General features: G+C 38.9%; 1 protein-coding gene across 6 annotated transcripts in view; it reads left to right on the forward strand.

Moving 5' to 3' along the window:
• Nucleotides 1-16,295, forward strand: part of FERRY3 (FERRY endosomal RAB5 effector complex subunit 3) — a 32,366-nt gene extending 16,071 nt beyond the window's left edge. For 5 of the 6 annotated variants that reach the window (XM_077825107.1, XM_077825072.1, XM_077825082.1 and 2 more), the window contains 6 exons: nt 128-256; nt 2,895-2,969; nt 5,217-5,419; nt 12,208-12,265; nt 13,899-13,966; nt 15,602-16,295. In XM_077825107.1, the coding sequence (XP_077681233.1) occupies nt 128-256; nt 2,895-2,969; nt 5,217-5,419; nt 12,208-12,265; nt 13,899-13,966; nt 15,602-15,694 (626 nt within the window). In that variant the 3' untranslated portion in view covers nt 15,695-16,295. The remainder of the gene's footprint in view (nt 1-127; nt 257-2,894; nt 2,970-5,216; nt 5,420-12,207; nt 12,266-13,898; nt 13,967-15,601) is intronic. The other variant, XM_077825099.1, reaches the window with a different exon arrangement.
• Nucleotides 16,296-17,243: the final 948 nt, after the last annotated feature.

The raw sequence follows: 17,243 nt of genomic DNA on the forward strand, positions 1-17,243 counted from the left end.
TGAATTTAAAGTGGAGCGCGGTAGATACATTTGCTATTCTCACTAGCTTGCTAGAGTTCTCGCACAAAATTATATAATATTCACAGACAAAAGCTGCAATTTGTGTTTTAAACTTACTTTCTTTTAGATTTTGCAACAGTTTGCCAAGAATGCACAGATTTCCATTTTCCTGGGATTCAAGAGCAGCTTGAAATTGTGCAGCAGGTTGTACTTTATGCTAGAGCACAACGCAGCAGTAAGTCAAAAAGACAGCATGGTCAGTGGCAATCAAAATTATTTTTCTTGAAATAGAACATCCCTGTGACTAAATGCTTTGTGTGTGTATGTCTGTAAGGGCAAGTCACTTAACCTCTCTGTACCTCAGTTTCCCTATAGGTAGAACAGGGATGTACCTCCATAAAACACATTGGGATTGGTGCGGGGGATGAGTGATATATATAAGCACACAATAGTTTATTAGATCACTTCTGTCTCTTTAAGCATAAAGGGTCTGCCAGAGTATGATTGTCTGAAACTAACATACAAAATTTGCAATAGAAGTAAGCTAGAGAGCTCAGGGAAGACAGAAACATTAGGGGCTTCTGTGGTCTCCAATATAAGTTACGTTTACTTTGCTTCGTAGCAGTAATTCAGCTAGCTCTCTTTTTACTTTGTTTTCTTAAAGGTTCATATGTAGGCAGAAACATTCATCTGTTAGATCCTTTCTCTTCTTAAATCTTGAGAGATCTCCAAAAGACAGGATCTGTTATGTAGTAAGCAAAGAGTAATTGTCGTCTTTGATATTGTTTACTCTATCTGGCACTGAATTAACTTGAGACGCATTGGTCCTGGTGTGGAGAAATCTACCTGGCACAATTTTATAACTTGTACCAGTCCCTCTGTTAATGCATAGAGCAACATTAGTATTATCTCTTTCCAAGCTACTGATGAGCAGATATCAAGGGTTCAAACGTGCACTTTAATATAGTGCACATTGCCATATATCCTAACCTTCTACACTCGTGCATGTGTGTCCTGTAATGATTGTAACAGCATTGTGTGTCCTGTCAGAAGTTAGGCTCAAGCCCTAAAAGAAAATACTATAAGTAAAGCTAATTGTTATGATACTTTCACTAATTCTGTATAGCCGGAGTCACGTTTTTAAAAGAAAAAAGATAGAGGTACTCTTCCAATGTCCTCCCACAAAAGAAGCTGCCTGCTTGAGAGGTCACTCATGATAGATTGAGCAGATAATCCGAATAGTCCTCTGGGCTTGTTTACCTCTCAGTGGTGGTCAAATACACCCATAGGTTCTCCTGGATGTCTTGGATCCATCTTATTTTTCTCCCCTCCAGTCAAGTGGCAGTATCTCCACTTTCATGACGCCAATATGAGATGTTAGTTATACTTAAAATACACCAGCAACTGAGTTAATGCCCTGTATAATGAATGGGGAAGTTCACCCCTTTTAGAGCTATTGTTCCAGTCTGTCTGTAAACTTGGGCACATAACGTGGCATCAGTTAACAGAAAAAGACTTAATTAAAAAAAATCTTGAGATTCTGGTGCACAAAGTGGCAGCTTGAGAGAGGTTCTGGCTTGCTGTACCTTCTCCCTCTCTCCAATTTAAGCCTGCCCATAGCAATGGACAAATTTTAGTCTGATTTATTTTTTTATTTTCTATCCAAAGATTTAGAAATTTCAATCATGTGGAGGGAGTTACGATTTTTTCCCTCACAACCACTGGGTAGTAAAGAAGAGAATATCCTGACTAACATGAGGACCAGGGGGAAGTGCATCATTCACCACTCTACCTTGTATTTACAAGTGGCTAAGAGATTGCACAAAATGGCAGGAAGTCTTCAACCACATGCTGTTGAGGCAGTACTCATACTTTTGTTTTCATGCAAAGAAGTACTTATGTGGTTTAAGTGAGTCAGTAACGTGAGTAGGCTCACAAAAGTATATAGAGAAACTATTTTCCTTTAGGAACCAGCATTTTGTAATAGACAGTCTTACGAAAGTAGTTTTCAGTATTTTCTTCACTTCCGGTTTTATGTGAACATCTCCATAATTTTCCTTGATACAAAGAAGTAACTCATTTTCATGTAGTAAATCATTATGTTGTTTTCTTATTTTTACACTCCCTTTAAATTCTTTTTGTATAAAAGAAATGGTAAATTGTTGGTTATATGTTAATGAGCTTCCATAAACATTTATGTTCCTGTTTGCAAATTTAAAAAAATCAAGTTACTGCTCTCCTCTTATCTGTAAGATTCTGATGTGACTTTAGAGAATTAAGACCATAAAAATAAATGAAAATTAGGAGACAAAGCAGGGAGAGGGCAGTTTTAAGAAAGGTTGAGAACCACTGCTCTTCTGTTTACCATAGTGGGCCACATAGAGCTGCATATGTGTTATGTGGGCCACATCCACACAGTATGCATACTACCTGTATGGCCCTGAGGCTGTTACATGGGCCTCAGATGTGTGCTGATTCAGCCACAAGTGGGCTGTGGGTTGAGAACCACTGGCTTAAAGTGACTATATATTTATATGGCCCCAACATGATAGTATCTGAGTGCCTTGCAAGTACAGTGATATAACAATCTTTCTTCCTTCCAAGTCTGTTCATAGCATTCTGTTTCTATTATATTTTGGGTGCATTTGGTTTTCGGAGTATGCCTAAATAAAGGACTGCTGTGTGAAAGCTAAGTCAAAGAGATGATTTTGCATTTAGGACCTGATCCAAAGCCTACTAGAGTCCATAAAAAGATTCCCATTAATTTCAGAGGGCTTTGGATCATCTCCTAAATTCTTACAATGTGATGAGTGAAAATATTTAATGTCAGTTTACCAAGGCTAATATAATAAATAGCTTATATACAATATATTTAATGGTTATATTACATACAGATTCCGTAAATAGAAATGGTGGAAATGAAGATAAGTCCAAGAATATTGAACGAAACCAATCAAATATTTTGCCTGGTGAGTACTGTTATGGGGATTTGTATTTGTTTTTTGTTTTTTAAAGCAAACTGTGCTTTATAGATACATATTTTTCTAGTTCTAAATTCAGAGCATAAATTTGAAACTAAGCACAACTTGCCTTGAATAAGAGAGGAGGGGTGTTCTTGTGGCTAAGGCATGGGTCTGGGTGTCAGGACATCTGGTTTCTATTCCCAGCTTTGCCACTGACTCGCCATGTAACTTTAGGGAAAGTCACTTAACCAATCTGTGCCTAAGATTCGTTTTGCAAATAAAAAACAACCCAGTTTACAATATTTGAAGGAGTATTGAAATATTTTCAGAAAACAATTGTCTTTTAAAATAGTTGATTCTAGTCACTATTGTTGTGACCCAGCAAAGCACTTAAATATGTGCTTAACTTTAGGCAAATGAGTAGTTCCACTAAAGTCAGTGGGACTACTCCTACACTTAAAATTAAGCATATTCTTAAATGCTTTATTTAACCAGGGACTTCAGGAGGAAATATCTCTCATTGCTTCTCCGTGTATGTTGTCCCATTAGTAAGAAAAGTTTCTGTAGAAATGATTTGAACATCTACACACAACTTGTGCACTATTTAGAAACAGATTTAGTTAAATCAGGGCAATCCCTAATGTGGACACTTTTTCAAACACCCAGTGGGTGTTTTAAATCAGTTTAGTTTAATTACAAGCCAACTTAAGATAAGACCTTCAAACTGATGTGAAGGTGTCCATGCTGGGGGTGTGGCGGTTGCACTGACTTCATTAAAGCTGTTTCTAAACCAGGGCAGTTAAATGAATGTACAAACTGCGTGTAGACCAACCCTATAGGGAGAATAACATTTCTCCCTTGTTTTGTATAAGCATTGTTGAAATTAGCCTACCAGAACCAAAGGGCCCAACTCAGAACTTTGTTTCTCTTGCCACCTCCCATCACAAGCATTCTTTCCTTTTGCCTCCTTTACTTTGTCTGGTTTTTTTTTTTTTTTTTTGGTGCACACACCTCCTTTCCTTTCTATTGACCCTTTTACCACTCCCTTTATAATTCTCTTGTATTCCAGTTCGTTCACATACCTGTCCTTCAGCCACTTCTAAAACTCTTGGTATTTTGTGTGAGTGGTGGTAGAAGAGTAGTGTTAAGTTCTCCCCTCTTTTCTCGCTCCACTTTCCAGCTGGCGTGTTAGCCACTTTTACAATATCCTTCATTTCAAAAATATTTTGTTCATGAAAATCTGCGTCCTAATGATGCTGTTTCTATATCCCATCTTTATAATTTGGTCCCAATCCTGCAGTGAGATTCACACAGGTGAAGCCCCTCCCCCCCCCGAGATTTCCCTCTTGACTTCAATAGGGCTATGCCCAAGTGCATCTGTTTGTTGGATTGGCATCTTAATTTGTGGTGGCTGTCCCCAAAATTTCCTCACACCTTCATCTCTGTTACTTTGTGGGCTAATATCAGATCCAAGACTCCATTGCCCCTCCTTGCTTCCTCCACTTTTGGGATTAAAACTGTTCCAAGTCTAAAAATACTTTTTGACAAATTGTTTTTAGGCAAACCTTTTTAAACTTTTTAAACAAACCTCAGTATTTAATATCCCCCATTACTACACCTTCTTTTTAATTTTGATGCTCTCTGATAACCTGCTTCATCTTCCTGTACATTCCTGTTAGATAACCCACTATCCTTTCCCACAGGCTTTTTGTAGCCTTTATTTTAACCCATCCATTTTGGGTATTTCCGCCTCCCACATCTGTCTTCACTTCACTGCTTGCGTATATATTTTCACTGTTCCACCTCCTCTTTATTTTTTTTCTCCTTTGACGTCTTCTACCACATATAGATCATATCTGTCTATATTGGCACTGTCATGCCTTATTACACCAGATCTCTGATGCCAACTACATTCAGTGGAAAAGCATGAAAATAAGTCTTGGGTCAATGTGAACAGGGGAGGGGTGTCACTGTTCTGCAGGTTTTTACATCCGTTAGTGTCTTTTCTTATTTATAGCTTCTGATCTAGGTTAGATGGGCACATTTTGCCTTGTGTCTTTAAAATAACAGTACGAAAGTACAGCAATTGATTTTATTTGATAAAGGATTGGATCCACATCGGATTCAGACCATTAGTATTAAAACATTTACACTGTCATTCCCAGCATGCTTTGATGTTTATTATCTATGTTTGTATTTAGTATAGATTACTAGCATGATAGAGATTACATTGTCTCTTTCATTATTCTGCAGGAGAATTTTACATCACACGCCATTCAAATCTTTCTGAAATTCATGTTGCTTTTCATCTGTGTGTGGATGATAATGTAAGGTCTGGTAACATTACTGCTAGGGATCCTGCGATCATGGGCCTCAGAAATATTCTCAAAGTTTGCTGTACACATGATATTACTACAATTAGCATCCCTCTTCTGCTGGTCCATGATATGTCAGAGGTAAGTAAAAACAAACAGCAAAAAAAACAACAAAACCACCCAGTAATCTAACTTCTATGTTTGCACTCAGAAAGGTAGCGTATTCCTAGATCAGCTCATCTAATTGAGAAAGCTCTACAGTAGTTGTGCCATACTCCCAGTTTTCATCAATGTTCTTGAAAAAGAGTGGAGATGAGAAATTTAGAGCATACTAGCACTATTTAGATCTGTTCTGTTTATTATTTGTAGATAGTATAGGATGGTCTTAGTCTTTATTTTAAAAAAGAGGGGGATTGGGAGGAAAAAGCAACCTAACTTAAAACGCCACTTTCAGCATTGCATATTCCTTCTTCAGAAACTAATCAATCTAACCCTAGTCTTGCAAAGGAATCAGCAGTAGGGATCCTTGCATGTATACAGAGTATGTGTGACTTAAATGGCATTCCACACAGACATAGGGTCTGCACAGATTCTTTTGTAGGATCAAGACCTATTATTGTAAAAGATGTAATTGTGCAAAAGTTAGGAAACTCTCAGTTAATGTTGTGCAGAATTATATACTTTAACCTAAAAGTTTAGAACTAGATAATTAACTCTCTTAAAAATGAAATCTTATCTCTGATATAAACATTTTTTCAGGTCGCAAACCTGAGGTGATCTATGCAGGCATGAGTCTATTCATGTAGATTGGTTATCAGAACTTGAGTCTTAGGTTTTAATTAGGGAGGGAGAACATCAGTTGATTCCTACGATATATTTTGTGGATTTTCTTCTTCAACCTTTAGTTCAGTTTTATTTTCAGTTGCATATCTTAAAACAAACAAACAAAAACAAAAAAACAAAACAAAAGAAATACCCTGTTCTTGTACTCTAAGGGCAGGTCTGCACTACAGCCCAAGTAGATATAACTTACATTGCTCAAGGGTGTGAAAAATCACACCCCCAAGCGACGCAAATTTTCACGTTCCACACCAGCACTGTGTCAGTGGGAGACACTCTCCCACCAACATAGCTTCTGCTTCTCGCCAAGGTGGAGTAATTATGCTGACGGGAGATCACACTCCCGATGGCATAGCATCTCTTTATCAGATGCGCTACAGCGGTGCATCTGCATTGGTGCAGCTGTGCTGATGTAGCACTGTAGTGTAGACTTACTCCTCGTTTTCTGATGGGATCCTAGTTAAAAGACATGTTCTACTATGTGAAACTGAAGAGTAGAATTAACACCTAGTTCTTTAGATTCTTAAATGCTAATTTCTTTTATCTCCCTTTTTGTATTGGTTTTCTGGTTTAAGCATTTGCAAAATAAACATTATGACCAGCATAGTATGTGTATATTAGGCAAACCTATGTATTCATCCTTGATATACTTTGTGAATTGAATTGGAAATGCTGGTAACAAACAGTTTACTGCAGCTGGCTGGCCTAATTTAAAACATGCAACTTCTGTAATACATTGTACAGGAAAAAGTGAACAATCTCAGATTTCTGAAGGCTAATCTGAACTTGGTGCCTTTTGGAAACCTTGTTTTCTAAAGTTGTATTTACCACCTACCTAAAAATTTTTTTTGTAAAGTGGTTAACCAGGAGCACAGCTGCAGAGATGTTGAGATGTTTCATTGTGACAGGCATTCATCAGGCGCTTTCTTTATTGTTCTGCAAAAAAAAAAAAAAAAAAAAAAGAAGCCCTTTTGTAGATGGATTTTTATAAATTAGCAATGACATGGAGTTTATTAAACTGAATGAAGGGTGACTTCTTTTTTACTGGTACACCTCTACCCCAATATAACACAACACAATATAACACAAATTCGGATATAATGCGGTAAAGCAGCACTCTGAGGGGCGAGGCTGTGCACTTCAGTGCATCAGCGTGTCTGGCTCCGACTCGCTGCTCTTAGAGGCGTGTTAAGGGTGCTGGGCTAGGGCCAAGGGGTTGGATAAGGGGCAGAGGGTCTCGGGGGGCGGTCGGGGACAGGGAGTGGGGGGGGGTTGGATGGTTTGGAGGTTTTGGGGGCAGGGCAGTCAGGGGACAGGGACGTTGGATAGGGCGTGGGGGGCCTGTCAGGGGGCAGGGGTGTGGATAGGGGGTAGAGCAGTCGGGACAGGGAGGAGGGGAGTTGGGGTCCTGGCAGTGATTAGGGACGGGGGTGTCTCTGGAGGGGACAGTCAGGGGGCAAGGAGCAGGAGGGCTTAGATAGGGGGTGGTTAGAGGCGGGGGGGGGTCTCGGGAGGGGGTAGTTAGGGGGCAAGGAGTCGGGGGGGTTGTATGGGTCGGGGGTTCTGAGGGGTCAGTCGGGGTGGGAAGTGACTTAATAACGGAAATGCTCAAGGCCAAAGCAAGTTGGATATAGCACGGCTTCACCTATAAGGCGATAAGATTTTTTTGGCTACTGAGGACTGCGCTATATCGGGGTAGAGGTATATTGGGATTTCATATAAAGCGAATGTCACAAAGAAAAGTTGCTTTTACTGTTTCACTTGTGCCTAGTGGCCCTGATCCATAACTGGGGCCCCTTGGTGATATGGCAATACAAATAATTGTTGATAATAATAATATTGTTGGGGTTTTTTAAAAAGTACATTCTGTAGACTTCAATGCATGCAAAACCATACCTGTTCTGTAGAAACTGAGATAACTTCATACCATTTCCTAGTGCATAGGTGTTTACATTTCATCACTGAAAACACCACAACTGCTTTTTTTCTGTGGAGTCTGAGCAGAGGGGCCGTTGCTGTTGCCTGTATTACTGTTCTGTAGAAAAGCAGAACATTTCTCAAGGGTGTCAGTCAGGCACCTTTTGTGACCATTACAGTGATGCAGAACATTTTCTGAAAAGTCCAAAAAATGAGAAATGGAGATTTACAATCTGTAGCATAAACTGGCTGGCTGTATCATTTTTGTGTTATGGCAAATTATTTTGGGTATGTGCCCTTGTACCACCATAAACAATTCCACTCCTCATTTCCATCAGATATATATTATGAGACAGTTACCAAATTGGCATTTAGTCAAAGTATACCTTTTGTAGCCTGGTGTCCTTACTAAGGCAAATTTATTTAAATTAATTGGACTTTTGCCTACCTGAGAACTGCTTAGAGACTTCAGGACTTGACCCTCTATTTTTAGCCCTTGTAGGGCCTGATGCTGTAAAAACTTAAGCACCTGGGTGACATTCCCCAGAGATGGACAGCTGTGTCCCTCAGTTCTCCAACCTGGGGTCCCTTTTACATTGCTTTACTGTGAGAGCAACCACTCCTGGCCTTGCTCACACACAGCCTCTCTAGCATGTAAATTACTCCCAGCTGAGTTTTATGAGTGCTCTAAGCCAGCCACTCCTGAATTATATGTCAGAGTGACACCAGCAAACTCCTAGTCCCAGACTTGCCTCCAGAAATGTGTGCGTTGTACAGCCAGGTACCCTCCTGGACAACACCAGCTCATAGAAAGTCTGTTATTTTGTTAATAGAAAATAACATGCACAAAATTTGGGATAACAAGTGGAGCTTCCCAAACACTTCAATTGAAACACACACTGGTTTAAGCAAAACAATAAAGCAGGTTTGTTAACTACAGAAAGCTAGATAAAATGATTACAAGTAATAAGGCATAAAAGCTAGAACTGGTTACAAAGAAATAAAAGGTAAAACGCAAACGAATACCTAACTTATCAAGCAAAGTGAATTCAAAGCAAAGATTTCTCTCACCACAGGCTTTATCAGTGTTACTGGCTGAACTCCTTTTAGACAGGATTCCTCCCCCCCCCACCTCCTCAGTTCAAAGCTGTTCCATTGTTCCTCAGATGTGTTTGCCACGGATAGAGAGAGGAGGAATTGTGGCCTCTGTTCTCCTTTCATATAGCTCTCTATTTGTATTCTGTTTGCATGGGAATTTCCTGCTGTTCTGTTGCCAAAATGTAAATTTTTCGTTCACACCCTTTTTTCTGCCAAAATATGGCTGCTTAACTAGGTGATAGTTCATTTGATTTTGTTGACACCTGGCTGACGTGTCAGTTTGCCTTTGTGTCTGAGGACCTGGCTCGTGCCTGCTTTTCTAAACTTGGGACATGCCTCAGGCCATGTCTGCACTGTCACTTATATCCGCAAAACTTTTGCCACTCAGGGGTGTGAGAAAACACCTTCCTGAGCGACATAAGTTTTGTCAGAATAGCTACCGCAGCTCATTGAGCTGGTTTTATTATATCAATGGGAGAGCTCTCTCCCATTGGCATAATTTGGCTACATGAGCACTCTTACAGCAGCACAGTGGCCACAGTGGAGTCTTATAACTTTATACATAATGTTGCCCCATATTTTACCAGGACAATAGTGTTCAGCAGATTATGAGCTTTCAAATGATAGCACACAAGGTACAAAATTTATGAGCGTTTTGTAAAAGTGGTGAACATAAGGGTACCAACTGTCACAACCTGCTTTAACTTTACGCATGTTACTAGTCTCACTGACTTCTGTCTCTTTCAGATAGAAGCTTGTGTGTATATATAAGGTTTGCAGCAGATTCTATAGGACAACATACTTAGGCTGTCTTGGACCAGCAGGAGAAACAAATTCCTAGACAATGGCCCTCCTACTAAAAAATCAAGCTCTTTTTTTGATAGATTTTAGAGCGCAAGACAGGGATGAGATCCTGGTTACTGACTGCAGACCATAGCTCCCTGAACACTTCTTGTACCTCACTAGAGTGATAGTAATCAAAACTCAACCTAGAATGATAGTATCTTTTTTTACCCCATACACACACAGGACCCTGCCCATCTGATCTGAGTAGCCTTATGAACCTTAGTGGAATACTCTGCATGTAAAAAATAACCTGATAGCATAGTGAAATCATGAGTATATCACTTTTAAAGGTGACACAGTAATGATTCAGATTCTAATCCATATTTGAGTTTTTTTGGGTTTAATTCATTGGCATTCTGTGTTCAATCTGTTATTTCTGTGAGTGCCCCCAACACTTAACTTCTGTACGCCTCTGACGTGGTCCAAGAACTGGTGTCATATCCTCCTTCTTTGGTAGGTCCTTTTAAGGTATCAAATGTTTTTTGACCTTACTGACTGCAAAACTACTGTTAATTTGACCTTTCTTTTTAGACACTGGTTTTTAAACTAGGCCAAAACAGGGATCAAAACCACCAACAAACGCCTACCTTACATGTGACAGCCTGTGTAGGCAGATAAATTACAATGAAGACCCAGTATTTCTTCCGGAAAGCTTGAAAAAAATATATATTCCGTTGTGCAGCATTGTGCTATCTGATTCATTTGTTGCGTAACTTAAGGGCAAAGCAAACAGATGCTAAGGATTTGCATCATGAGAAAATTGTTTTTAAATGTTTCCATTTTACGATGTTGGTTCTACTGCCGCTCTCGATTTTTTTTTTAAATAACGATCCACTGTATCTAGTGTAGGTGGGAACTACAGCTTACAGCAACCCTCTAAGGCCATGTATGGGGTGAACTGTATTTGTGTTAACCAAATGATCAGAAGTTTGATACTTTTTAAATAAGGCTGATTTTTTTTTCCCCTGCTGTAGAGATGCTCTTTGTGTGGTGTTTGACAATCTGTCATTTACACTGTGTAGATTTAAAACCATTTGCTGGTTTTGTGGAATACAAAAGTGCTTAAACTGGAAATTTGGAAGGGTAGGTAGAGTGCCAAGTCCATGTTTATATGCATAGTTCTGTTCATACTGGGAAGTGCTTATCTTTTGAATCATAGGAATGATTCTTTTTAAAAAACGTTAACAACATTGACATTTTTTTATCTGCCACTGATAGTGTTTTCCATTTCTTGGCTTAGATTCCAAGGAATGTCCTAAATTCATGTAATGTTTCCCAGTGTTTAAACTTCTATCTAGATCTCAAATTTATTTGACAAGTCCCTATTAACCATGCCTCTTGGGATACTTTATAGGTGCAAGGTACCATACCTAATCTCGGTTATTTAACGGAAGCTCCAAATTCTCTCTCCATCTCTTCTTGTATCTGTATCACTTGAATTATTGAATTTATTTTGGGATATAAATCCAACCCCAATAGAGGATCTATCTGCCAGGGCATTTTTAGTATGTCAGTGGCGATAGTATGAGGGTCATAGCTAGAAGTCCTCAAAAAGAATACCAGCAAATTCAATGACTGCAGTTAGGCTTCTGAACACATCCTTACTCTGGCAATCCAAAGTTTGGATCGGACTGTATAAGCAGTTTAATTGTACGTAATACATGAAAGCTGAGATATTCAGAGCTGCTTATGGTAATAGTGCATGTGAATATCCTTGAGATGAATGGGAGCTGTGCATCAATATCCCCCTTTGGAAAATCTAAGCTTAAAAATGCATATTGCACTGTTCACACAGTAGCCTCTCAGCACTTTACATAAAGCAGTAGCTAAGTTTTTGTGGTAATCCATAACAATAAACATTTTCAGAATGCTTTGGAAAACTAAGTGTTCTTTGTCTATGATATTATTTGAAAAGAATGAAGCAGATCAATAAACCACATTAGCAAATGTGCTCTATGGCCTGAGACATTCGAGAGAGACCTCTGCTTAAGGAGAGAACTTTCTGCTTTCTAGCAGAGAAAATTGTGTTCAGAAAATGAGCAGGTGTGCAAGCTCATAACACTAGAGACCGTAAAGACAATATGAGAGTAAATAAGACATTGGAATAAGATAAACACGAAGATATAGAAAAACATTGTCTTGCAACACTGTTGTCTTGAGCCACTTGTTGATGCTTTTGTTATGTTATTAACTTTAACCAATTTTTAACTAGCCTTTTTTTTTTTAAGGAAATGACTATACCATGGTGCTTAAAGAGGGCAGAGCTTGTGTTTAAATGTGTCAAAGGTTAGTGCACGCTTCACCTATTATTTTGTCACATTAACTGTCAGCAAAAATCACTTAAAATTACATATTGCAAAAGAGATGAAAAATGTGAGGAATTCAAAATAGAGTGTCAGAAGTAATTTTGTATCTGTTGGCATAACTTTACCATTAATGTGTATGTTTTCTATATTCTTTCCTGTTTAAAAAGTGATGAACACATGATGCTGTGTTAGAACAGAGGGGAAAAAAGTAATATTAACACACACTTCTCATATCAGGGCTTGTCTACACTTGAGCACTACAGCTGCACCACTGTAAACGCTTCAGTGTAGACACTATCTATCCTGATGGGAGGGATTCTCCTATTGGCATCAGTAATTCACCTTCCCCGAGAGGTGGTAGCACTGTGGACAGGAGAATTCTTCTGTCCACCTAGGGCTGTCTACACAGAGGGTTGGGTTGGTATAGATATGTGAATAACGTAGCTGAAGTCGATATACTTGCCATGGGTTCCACACTACGTGATGTCAACTGGAGACACTCTTCCCGTCGACTCCCTTTGCGCTTCTCGTTCAGGTGGAGTACAGAAGTCGACGGGAGAGCAATCTGACCTGCTAAATCAACCACCGATGCATCGATCACCACATGTCAAACCCCCGGTATGTGTAGACAAGGCCCAAGTCTAGAAGACAAAGATGAAAAAAGACACATTACACTATCAAGACATCTGTCTGCCAGTGCATAATTGTTCCTTCCCAGTATATTTTCCAGTATCTCATTCAGCTGACATTTTAAATGACCCACACAATGGAGCTTCTACTAATTTTTTTAGGAGATTATTTCAGAGGTGAATGAGCAGGCATTTTCCTGATACTTAGTCTCAGTTTCCCCTTTTTATTTGTCTGTTGTTGTCTATTACTACTGGTTGTACTCCTGTGCCCTACATTTAAATAATTCCTCACCATCTTTGCTGTTCAAACCCTTCAAATATTAGTTGAATGTTAGGCCCCCTACACTAGAAGTTAGCCAGTTTCTTCTTAGTGGGGGTTATTAGGTGGGAGCCATATGCTCATTCACAGTTATACAACATCCCTATGTCAGTAAAATAGAAAAATGCTATTAGGAAAGTGTACATGTTTTGCTCTTTCTTCACAAATCAGTTCCTCATGATCATTTTTATTGCTCTTCTCCAAACTGCGTCCAGTCTGTCAATATATTTCTGGTATTAGAGTGCCCAGAACTGAATTCAATATTCCAGGTGTTGTCACACCAGAAAGCATGGCTAGTTGTTGAAAGCAAGCTGTCAAAGTAATACGGATCCAGAAAGTATCTTCTGATGCCTGCTGCAGCTCCATGTTGACCAGCACCAGACTGTGCAGTTTGCTCAAGCGCAGGAACTTTACACCCTTCAAGACTAGAATGGTGTTCTCCATAGTGGATCATCAGGATCTGCAGGCTGACCAGAGATTTGAAGCAGCAGGTTGGGCAGGCTAGTGAAGACTAAGGGCCCAGAGGTGCTAATCTGGTTTATGCAGCTCCACCAGGTGTCTGAAATCATAACTGTATATGTAAATGTATACCACACTCTGATAAGTGTCATTAAAAGGAAAATCTAATGCGTATAATGTGTAAATATGTGAATGTTGTCTTCTAGGCTTCATGATGGAAATGGCTTCATGGGATGGAGGAATTTCTCGGACTGTACAATTTCTGGTACCGCAGGTAGGTTTAATAGAGAAATTAACTCCTGTTATGGCCTAGGAGACAAAAACAGAACAGGGTTCTGGGTGCTGACAAATCTGGGTTTTGTTCCCTGCTGTGCCTTTTAAAAAAAAAAAAAAATCTCTGTGCTTTAGTTTTCTCATCTGTAAATTGGGAAGAATAGATGCTTTAGAGGTGTTGTGACACTTAATGACTTAATGCCAGCCACAGATAGAAGGCATTATAGGGTATATCATTATCGCTGTTTAAAAACAGACACATCAGATAACGGGAGTCAGAATTCACAGAGTTTTAGAGAGTACATACTAATATAAAGATGTGTTTTTACTGCTAGTTTCTTCGGAAAGTGTGGAGTTTAAGCTTAAATGACTTTATTTTAAGCTTTCAGTTGGTCTTCTCCAGCATCTTTGAAAGTTAGTGTGGCAAGAGCCCAATCATGCTCCCACTGAATCAGTGGCACAGCTCCCATTTACTTCAGGGGCACAGGATCAGGCCCCAATAGACGTGCACTAGAACTACAAAGTTGTTTGTTAATAACTACCCCAAATTGTTTGAATTCTGGATGATCTTCAGAAGCAGGAAGTCATCCAAAAGTTGTGATCAGTGCTAAGTTTTGTTTATTTGCTGTAGTCCTTTAAGTTATGTACATTGTAAAGTTAACTGGAAGAAAGCATTATTTGGAAGCATATTCATAAGTTAAAAAAATTACTTAACACAACATTATGAGCCTCTAGGCAACGAGAACCAAGAATAGACTATTAGCAAAATCAGATCTAATTTTGGAATTCAGAGAGTGAGACACTAATCTGAAATCATGAAAAGGTCTATGCTAGGGCTACGTAAGAGAAAGTCAGTGACTGGAGGAAGAAAGCCTCTTTAAATAGATATTTTTTACTAATGTAAATACAGGGTAATATTCCCAAGTAGGTTTTGTCCTATTAATTGCTAGAATTAGGTTATAGCTAAGAGTCTAGTTCATTTGCAATATTGTGGAAATTACAGATACTGCAATATCAGGCTTCCACCACAATTTTGTTTTTAATTAGCTTATTTTGCACAGATCACAATTTTGCATGCATTTTGAGCATGCAGTTAGTACTGCACTAACATTCAATACCTGTAACATGTAAAAGGCTAATGTGACTGGTCTTGATTTCTATAGCCATTGTGTTAAGACTTAATTGCTGAATTTTATGTTGTACTGGTGACTTTAAAAAATAATAATAAAAAAAGGTGTAATATAGTTGCAGCAAAATGTCTGGTTACAAAAAAATTAGCAGGCATAACATAATACTTGAGTGTTTATTATTCCAGCAATTTTTTCTTAAGCAAATAGGTCTACTCTAGCTTTTCCAAATTACTGCTATTAACAAAGGTCCGTTATTACCTTTCTGCGATTTTCCATCTCTTGTTCGCGACTCAGATGCATTTATTTGAAGATCATCCCACGATTCAAGTAGGGCCCTAGTCATAGCATCAGTGGCTGGAAACCTCATCTGGATGGTGGATGTGCTGCTATAAGACTCCACTACCGAGTAAAGTACTGGAGGAGAGGGGAGAATATAGAGAGAATGGTTGGTCTCATCCAAATTATAGCAAACAAATCAATGCTTTCTGTTGTCTTCATTTTTACAGACTATATCTGAGGAAATGTTTTATCAGCTGAGTAATATGCTCCCCCAGATCTTCCGAGTGTCCTCTACGCTGACTCTGACATCTAAGCACTAACCCCTCTGAAGTAATAAGATGCATGTCACTGGAAGAGATGAGAGTATTGGTTTAAATATCTAGAATTTCTCCTCTGTATTTTTCCCAAAATTGACTGTTTATTTGGAAGTTAAATTTTATTGCAAGTTGCAAACAAAATAATGTGTATCCATTCAAAAGTTCATAAAATCGATGATCTGTCTTGATTTAGATGTTTGCCAAAAAAATGAAATACAGTCAATGTCTTTCAGCAAGATATTAATGTGAAATATTTCACCTTTTTACACATATCATGTACTGTGAATGTTGGAGTGTGACCTAAAATGTGTGTATTTAAAAGTTATCTATAGAAACAGAGTAATTGTCATACCTAGGCATTTACAGTAGCAGGAATAGATATCTTTACTTTTTTGGAAACATTCTTGTTTTCTGAATTTGCCCAGTGCAATTTAGAGGAGCGTGAATTATATCAGGCAAGCCTTTTTGGTATAATTTAAATAATCTGGAAACATTGTAAAAGCAACTGTAATAAGGTCAACCCTGACCATGAGAATAAAATTGACACCCCCGCCCATAACAGTTACAAAATGAAAGGTAAAATAAAATGAAAAATAACCACTAACTTCTTGTATTGTGCAAATCATTCAGTAGATAATATACTCTTGTGACAGTGATTATGGGTTTCAAGTTATAGTCATTTCCATTTTCACAATGGGGTTTTTTTCTTTTTCATGTCCTGGTATTTTTAGTGTAGCATCTCTTGTTCAGAAAGGAGATTTGGCATTGGTGGGACTTCCACACAGGCAATTCAATAACAGTATCAGAACTGCCACACTGGTGTATTTTGTTGCCTGCTATGAATTTTTCAGATTTCATAATCTAAGTAAATTAAAAAAAAAAAAAAGTGGGGGGGGAGGGGCAGGCGCGGTTCTGCTCTGTAAAGATGACACTGAACAGGTCTGCTCCCTTTATGTATCCCAAATCTCCTTTGCTGCCTTTTAGTGGCAAAATGAGATTTTGCTACTCTTTAAACTTTAGCACAGCACATTACAGTTTCAGGGCCAAGTTAGTAACACCTGTGCAATCCCATTGAAGACCGTAAGTGCCCACTTTTCATGATAAGAGCGTTCCAGTTAGAAACTGCTCTAGATGTAATATACTACACATAATTTCCTGGATTTCTCATCCCATATTCTTTATAAATTAAAATATTGGTTCTTTAATAGGCATTCCAGCCCAATGAGGCCTCTAGTGGTTAGTATCCACTCAGTCGTGTGGAGCTTGGACATGACCACCCCACCGGGCTCTAACCCTAGGAAGGTTGACAGCATTTGGCCTCCGGAGAGGACCCCCTGAGTTACCCTTCCCGGGTCACTTCCTACTAATGCTTCCCTCCATTCCTGATCCTAGATGAAGAAAAGGAAAACAAACTGTCTGCTCCGACCGGGCTCAGCATACAGTCCTTCAGGGAAGCGTCACTAGTCCCTTTTGGCAGGAGCCTTCAGGGTAGGTCTGTACTCCTCCCCATTCTGAGCTGGTTTGCTCCTTTTCAACTCTCTCTCTAGTTGGG

Source organism: Eretmochelys imbricata, chromosome 1 (genome assembly GCF_965152235.1).
Source record: "Eretmochelys imbricata isolate rEreImb1 chromosome 1, rEreImb1.hap1, whole genome shotgun sequence".
In the NCBI taxonomy this organism is placed as follows: domain Eukaryota; kingdom Metazoa; phylum Chordata; order Testudines; family Cheloniidae; genus Eretmochelys; species Eretmochelys imbricata.